General features: G+C 40.9%; 1 protein-coding gene across 9 annotated transcripts; it reads left to right on the forward strand.

Annotated features, from left to right (window-relative positions):
• Window positions 1-1,770: 1,770 nt before the first annotated feature.
• On the forward strand, window positions 1,771-6,350 carry LOC119285658 (translation initiation factor IF-2-like). 9 transcript variants are annotated; one of them, XR_005139630.1, is made up of 9 exons: window positions 1,771-2,418; window positions 2,536-2,673; window positions 2,815-2,926; window positions 3,244-3,451; window positions 3,536-3,681; window positions 3,748-3,811; window positions 4,202-4,394; window positions 4,644-4,786; window positions 5,777-6,350. XR_005139630.1 is itself a non-coding variant. In XM_037564997.1 (7 exons), exons 1-4 carry the CDS (start codon window positions 2,019-2,021, stop codon window positions 3,264-3,266), a joined length of 615 nt encoding a protein of 204 aa, XP_037420894.1. In that variant the 5' UTR covers window positions 1,771-2,018; the 3' UTR covers window positions 3,267-3,451; window positions 3,748-3,811; window positions 4,644-4,786; window positions 5,777-6,350. The 9 variants fall into 9 exon arrangements, 1 of the variants encoding a protein (XP_037420894.1); XR_005139632.1 differs by having other exon boundaries at window positions 3,567-3,681; XR_005139634.1 differs by having other exon boundaries at window positions 3,585-3,681.
• The last annotated feature ends 1,817 nt before the right edge of the window (window positions 6,351-8,167 follow it).

Consider the following 8,167-nt stretch of genomic DNA (forward strand, 5'->3'; position numbering starts at 1 on the left):
ATTCTCTAAATTTCAGTGAACATTGAGAAGTGTATTTGATGTAAGGTTCAGATCTGACTAGCACCGATGATAAAAATGCCTTCTACCTAGATCAACAAGCCAAAATATTTGTGAGGTGTAAATAAGCAATTTTCTCCTTTTATTTTAGCTAGATAAGAACCATAGCTAATGCACTCTAGATATACTTATCATCTTAGCTTCAGTTAACAAAGATTGGCAGAATATCTTGTTTCAAATATAGCCTATGCATGTCTTGTTTTCTTGTTTCAAATATACTTATCATCTTTCATGTTACCATTGTTCTTTGAGCATAATTCTTTTTCATTTCCTACTATCCTTTTTCATTTCCATTTATATGTGTGAACTTTTATTTTGTCCATAAGAAAGCAGAGGAACATATGGTCTGTGGCCTTTTCATCCATATGAAAGTAGAGGCACATTGTGGTGCTGCTTTGTTTCTGTGATCACATTGAGAAAGACTTGTAAAGATGATGATCATCTTTTACAGAAAACAATTTTTGTAAACACGTCAGTAACTTTGCTAGTTTGCTGGGTTTTGTCTCTGACCATCGTGTCGTGATGATTTTGCAGGTACCCCGAGAGGCCCTTGAGTTTGCCGGAATGTCGATTAACTTCCGTTCCGGCAAATTCGAGTACTCCATATGTCCTATTTTCAGCAAATGTCATGCTGAAATTTTCCGTGAATTTTAGCATGACTTTGCTAAAAATAGAAAACATGGGGTACTTGCGATTAATGCATGGGTCGGGTATCTTAATACTTAATTAAGTAGGATCAACTGCCTCTTGTGTTATACATATAGAAGTGTGATACCAACTCATAGTTATTACTAATGTCAGTTGCTCGTCATCGATAAACCCTAATCTGGTAGGATGACCTACTAATGTTAGTTGCTCGTCATCGATAAACCCTAATATGGATGTAGCAGGCTTAAAGAAAGAAATGTTTTTAGGCCAACTCCACTGGGCCTGGCTAAAAATGCACAAGTCATCGTACGCAAGAGATGATGTAGTTTTGAATTATGAACATAGGAAATGTCGTCATCGGACGATGAAAGTCTCCCGGGGGAGTGCGGCTGGTGCCACAACGATCGAGGTCTGTGCGACATGCCTCACCTGGACGATGATCGACGCTTCAGCATTAAGCTCGAGGAGACATTCGAAGTTGAAACGGTACACAACGACGACAAGTGTTTTTTTTTCATAATTAAGCATGACTTCAACTATTTCAACTATTTCAACGAGTATAGCTTATCCCATGCCATGCGAGACATTATGTCTTGGAGAGGATGGATTTTGAAGACCATGAAAGTTATTATGAAACAAAGAAAATTCACCTAAGGACTCATCATGATGTGGATTTTGAAGTAAATATATATAATTCTAGGAGCGTAACCCATTTTGGTTGCAAAAATTGGGAAGCATTTTGCAAGATGTATGGTTTTGATGAGGGTATGCTTGTCATCATGGATCTTGGTGATCCTGACATCGACCAAGACAATATGGACATTTGGGTCCTTATTGATACGCCTCCAGTTCTACCGCTATATGAGTTTCTCAAACATAGTTAATCTTTATCTTTACCTAATAATAAAGCACAGATTGAGTCTCCGGGTTCACCGTCACGACGCTTTTGTAAAAGAGTCCCTATAGTTTTTGACAGTTCAACCCGCAGTCCTCATGTTAGTAACCCAAACCGTTGCGTGTGAGATAAAAGAAAAAAAACAAGCAACCGCTCCATCCTGCCTCCCCGACACCTCCAGCGCGTCGCCGCCTGCTGCCACGCCCCACCCTGCCTCACCGCTCGCCGCCGCCCACCGCCGCCCACCCCGCTGGCGCGCCTACCCCTACCCCGAGTGCCCCCACACGCGTAGCCTTCCACTGCCGGCGACCCGTGGCCTGCCACTGCCGACGACGAGGAACTGTCGGATCTCGATGAATCCGGTGGGGAATGGCGCGTAGGCAGCGAATCTGGAAGGAAGGCGGCCGGGGCTTGGAGCATGACGGCTGGCCGGTACGCCATGGCATTGGGGGGAGGGGGGCGTCCCATGCTCCGCCCGTTTGTGTCCGCGCGAGGAGCTCACCCCCAAAGAACTCCTCGGGCGTCCTGCGGGCCCAGGCCGGAGGCGGCAGGCCCCAGCGCGGGGGCCGACAGGAAGGGGTCGATTCGGATCTCCGGGGCCGACAACGCGCCTGGCGCCGGCGGGGGACGCGGGAGGGCAGCAGCTCACGGACGAGGAGGCCCCCGCGGCGTGGGGGGCCTCGAGGCCGGCGCGGGCGGCGGGAGGGGGGACTCGCCGTACCAGGGCTATGAGGTGCAGCGTCTGGCGAGGTTGGTGGACCACGCGCTGCCCTTCTCCCTGCTCCTCCTCGGCGTCTTCATCCGCCAGCACCTGCAAGGTACGCGAATCTGCGTGCAGCACCTACCTCTTTCTTCTCTATGAAGCGTGAGGTTTCCCTCATCAGGCTATACGCCTGAATTTGTGACGCGAGTTTGGTTCGATCCAAATACTGCAGAGAGTTGCTGGTCAGAAGATGATGGCGAGTTCCTCATTCCAATTGAGTTTATATTGTGTAGGTTTCTTCGTAATGATTTGGATTACCTCAGTCATGTTCAACTCCAATGATATCTTGCGCAAGCAGACCGCTCTTAAGGTTTGTGCTTCTTAACTTGTGTGTCAACGTGCTTGTCCGACTTCAAGAGGTTAATTCATTAATTGTTCTGGCAAGCAGACTGCTCTCAAGGGCTTGCGCTTCTTATCTGGTGTATCAACATTATTGTCATTGTTCTAGCAGGCTACAAGGTTGCGGGAGCGACCCTGCCATTGTCATGACGGCTGCTCCTTCTGGCTGGATCGAGGCATGAAGACCTGTGGGATCCCCTCCTTCGGCAGGACCTCCTCATCTGGTGAGATTCCCTCCCCATGCCCGATGCCTCAAACCGTTCAGCAAGCACTAGCAAGTAACTATGTTTACTTGATTTTTTTCATAATTTATTTAGTCCTGATGAGTGTTCAACGGTATGGGAAATTAAGGATTTGCATGAGACTGACGATTGTGATTTTGGCCCTGTACTGAATAATTTTGGGAGCGACTGGGTGATGATTACAAGCCAGTTAACTGAATGAGTCCTTCAGCCGCTGGCTAGCTAGATGTTCTTATCTTACCATTATATGTCTTCCTCAGTATTGTTTTGTGAATTATTTCTTTTTTCGAACTATGCAGGAGGACTGCATGTGATGAGTTAAGGCACAAGAAGATCTACGACCATTTTAGCTCCAGCAGTTAGTACACATCCAATCAACAGTGCATTTTCACGACCCAGGCTTCTGAATTCTGACTGACAGGCTCGCAGGCACAGCCACATATAATCTCACGCATTCAAAATGCTAGCTACATGAAATACGCCCAGATTTACGAGTAGAAATCCAAGGTAACACTTATCGCTTAAAAGTATTTACTTCATTTTTTATCTGCATGTAAAAAGAGAATGCAAGATGAAATATAAAGTTTGCAGATTCCTCCTCTATGTTCAATTTTCCTAATAGGAAGAACCATACCAACAGCCCTTGAACTAGATTTGTCGAAGCAGCATACACACATATTCATGTTTTACATTTTAAATTTGAAGACCAAGGCAACTCCCGATCAATTTAATTGGAGGTGAATGTCTTTTTTTGTTTGTATTTAATCTTAGAAAACAGAATCTCATCAAGTGAAAATCCGCAGGCATTGCAGTCCAATTGTTCTAAGGATTGGAACCAGACGTGTGGCTCAATACTGCTTGGAACATGTGAGCAAAATTTACGTACATGCACCTTCTTGGATGATAGAACTTCTCTATGTTTGTACCTCCTCGTCATTAAAACTTTGCAAACTTTATGAGTAAAAAGTAAGAAGTAATGTTCTCACTTCTCTTTTTTATGACCATCATTATCTCAGTCTCAACAACATCCAGGAGATGTACCTACGTAGCTAATGTTAGTTCAAAAGCTTTATTTCACAAGTTGGCAACATGATATTCAGGATGTTAAGCAGGTGTTATAGTTCTAATTTGCCTTCTTCTCATAAAACTTGGGTCTCATAAACAGTAGAGACTGTAGCCCGATGTTGCTCACTGCACACTTATACTTATTCTGATTTTTGATGGCCTCCTAAATTTGAATTATTGTCTTGATGCCAGCTGGAGGACCTTTGCAATCTTATCAAGCTTGACACTAAACTGGCACTCTTACTTGATCCCATATTACTCCTTCGAACAATTTGTGCGCAAAGTTGAGGCAATTGGGGCCAATAATCGTGTTAGAATAAACTTCTTTCTTCCTTTTTCCATACTGTGGGGCAACAGGATCTGAGTCCCACTACATCGCCCTTTGGTATGTTTCGTGGGGATCTTTTTTATACAACGCATAAATGCTGATTCGTTCATGCGTTTATTAGAAGTAAGAGGCGCAGCATGCGAGGCGTCCTCGAAGTTGAAGGAGTAGTAGAGCAGAGGATATTCTTAGTGATTTGGATATACAGAGTTTATGATACAAAGACCTATTTTGTTTTTGTACTGACTCTTGAATTTTCTGCTTTCTATTTCTGAACCCTTTTGATATGTTCTTTACTCCTGATTTCAGCCTTTCAAGGTATGTTCTTCTTCCGGGATTGCAGAGAGCATGGACCACCAAATGGAAGGAGATGCCATCCTTGACTGTCGTTGTCTTTGGCATGTTGCTACCATTTTTTAATCCTTGCACTGCAGAGACCTCAGTCTATCCATGTAGGTCATGCCTTCTAATCAGTTTTTTGACTCTTATGTATGTGTGTGCTCTTGCATTACTTACTGGATCTTGTTGTATACGATGATCCATTGTCAGCTATACAAAGGCTCTGAATTAAAAAATTTGTCAAGTTCGGTTTAGATTTAATTTTATTCCACCTCTTTTTGAATGGACAATGTGTGTGTTGTTTAAACGAACACTATGTGAAATTCATAGGCATTGTGAGGGCATGGAGAAAGGATTTGATTTTTATTCTTTTTTTCAGCGTTCAGAGCTGTTACCTGCTACACCTACACACATGGAAAACTTAAACTTAGTAGTCCAAAATTAAGCAGCAAACTTTATTGCCGGTCATCTAAAAATTCAGTGACAACTGCTGACACACGAGCAGCTTCATTTTTTAGTAGAGTTAGTAGATGATGCAGATGACAGTTCTACCTGCAGGAGGTCCTAGAGGATCCTTAAATATTGTACTACATAATCTCTTTCCAGATTCTTGAAACTTGCACTCTTCTGTTGAATTTCGCATTTTGGTTGATCTGTACTGCTTCTTTTATTGTTGTCAGCCTAGAATTATATCGCATTTTAATCTTTAATGGGAAGATTCATAATTATGCTTTCATACCAATTTGACTGCATGACTTAATTAGTGGCTGCAATATTATTTCATGGTCCACAACAGAACTAAATGTGTCAAAATGAAACATTCTTCTTTCCATGTATCAAAGTATTAAGCAACCAAATATGTTAGTATCTAAATTGTTATGTTTAGGATGATATATTTCAAAGAGCCACATGTGCCCAAAACAATGGTGCCAAGTGCGTAGACAATGAAGCATTACCCTTTCTTGCTAAGGTACATATGTTGATTTCTGTTGTGTACCACGTGTTTGCTGTAATGCCTAGAGGAGATTATGAAGTGATTTTCTCTACCAATTAAACAAATAAGCATTCCATACTTAGATTTTGAAGAATGTTTGTTTATGCAGGGATTTGCTAGGAAAAACCATCTCCGGAAAAATAGGGCCAAATTTGAATTCTAATAGAGTTGAAGAGACGCATAGAGCAAGAGACAGGGATAATACTTCCTCGTGGGCTTCCTGAGAATCTACAATGAAGAATAAGAAGGGTGTAATAACTAAGTATGCATGTCATAACTAATTCTATTGAAAATAGTTATTCAGGAAAATTAAGCTATATTGAAATGTTGCATGGTTCAGATATTGGGTCTATGAAGATTTGTTTATGCCATAAAAATGCATAAATAAAGTCTCGTGTGGCTATGTAATTCACTTGTTATATGTCAAGTTCGAGCTCCTAAGAACAGGGTGAAACTGTTTGTTCCGAAGAACAGATGTCACTGCTCGGGTTCTCTTTTGTTGTACTTTCTTTCCGCTTTCCTTCTTAGCCCCTTTTTAATTAACTTAGTTCGAACCCCCCTCTTTAGGCCCCTCTGATGGTTAGACTGTTAATAATCTTTTAGATTTCCACTAGGCGGCCTTTGTATATACAGATATTCCATTTTATTAATTAATTCTACAAGCCATGCTTTGGATTGGCTCATGACCTGTGTGTTGATGTCCATCTTTATATTTGAGAACTAAGGGCTCTGTTCTTTTAACCATGAACCAATTTAAGTAGCAAGTCCGTTTTTGTTGGTTAGTTGTATCATTGTTATTCAACACTGAGCACTAATTGACAACCAACCATGATCATTCTTTGAGAAAGCTATGCGACATACCTAAAAATATGAATTGTTCGAACAATGTTGTTATGTTATGGTTGTTTGATTACTTGCAAAGTTGTTTAAGCGGTATTTTTTTCAACTCTTTAAGCATATATTTATTTATTTTGCACCCGGTGCAACGCACGGGCATTTTTGCTAGTTATTAACTAATTTATATTGTTCACTTTAAAATAGTTGACAACTTATTTCATTGACAGCTTATTTTCATTCTTCAACGAATGTGCGGGAGATGGTAGACAAAACCCACTACACCAATGGCTCCGAATTAACTTACAAGGAGAAAAATCATCTGGTCGAATTTTGTACTGACATTGAGAATTACAGTATCTATAATCAAACTCCTCAACATTATGGTCAATACGTGTCACTAGTGCATGTGTTCAACTACGGTAACTACCTTGGAGATACCCTGATAAGATTTTTACTATTACGACATTCGTGTATCTTTTGCATACTTCTAAAACTAGTACATCATTGCTAGCTATTAAGTTATTACTATGTTTTTCAACAGATAATCCCAGAGAATTGTGTGCCTCATTTGATGTATCAGAAAGGTAGCCTTAATGTTTTGAACATACAGCCAGGTCATCCTACGAATCTCAATTTTCCATACCAGATTCCTAAAAGAAATGGAGACATGCAAGTCAAAGGATGGAAAAAATGTATGGACAATCGTAAGGAGGTTCTTGGAAGCAAAAGAAAGCGATGCGTAAGAATTGGAGACAGGATGATCTCCATTCTCCATAATGGAGAGTCAGGGTCTATTTTGTTTTATGCTATTTTACCATGAAGATGGTATTTAGGTCCTACCTAATACTGATGATCATGTGCTAAGAACAATTAAGTAGGGTTGGTTCGATGACTATGAGGATGATGATCGTATGACTTGTTATTAATAACGAGTAAAAGTTGTATGATGATGATTAGTAGGACTTGTTATTATGATGATGCATGATGCGGGCATGAAGAGTTATTATATATCTGTGGGTGAAATGAATATGGATTGGATTAAAGTGAAGGCAACATGCATGTGGTGCATGTCGAAAGTAGTACAATACAAACTTGATCAAGTTAGGATTAGTATTACTTTCGACATGCACCCCATGTTGCCTCACTTCAATCTAAGTCATGTTTAGGCATATTAGTAGCAGTAGCACAGAGATAAGAGAGGACACATCTCTCAATTATCTCCGAATGCAGTATTACTTTCGACAAACTCGCTACTCGCGGTCTCGAGACTTGTAATGTTCTAACTTTGTTCGATCTTTTGAATTTGGAGACTAATATGATGAATTGTATTCGGAGACTAATCTTCTATTGTATTTGATGAATCTGCTGTTTATACGTTGTGCTGTCTATATTCTGTGCAGTAATATATTTTGTAACCTGTGCAAATATCAGAAAATAAAAAATATAATTCTTAATATTCATACTAGTGGCGAACCAAACATCACATTAGTGGCGCAGTGCTATAAAAAAATACTAGTGGCGCATTATCTGTTAGTGCGCCATTAGTAACCCAGAGCACAAGGTAAATATGCCCCCCTGGGAGGCATACTAATGGCGCACCGTGTGACTTACTAATGGAGCACTGCCTGGTGCGCCACTATAGTATGGTATACTAATGGCACAC

This window comes from Triticum dicoccoides, chromosome 4A, assembly GCF_002162155.2.
Source record: "Triticum dicoccoides isolate Atlit2015 ecotype Zavitan chromosome 4A, WEW_v2.0, whole genome shotgun sequence".
In the NCBI taxonomy this organism is placed as follows: domain Eukaryota; kingdom Viridiplantae; phylum Streptophyta; class Magnoliopsida; order Poales; family Poaceae; genus Triticum; species Triticum dicoccoides.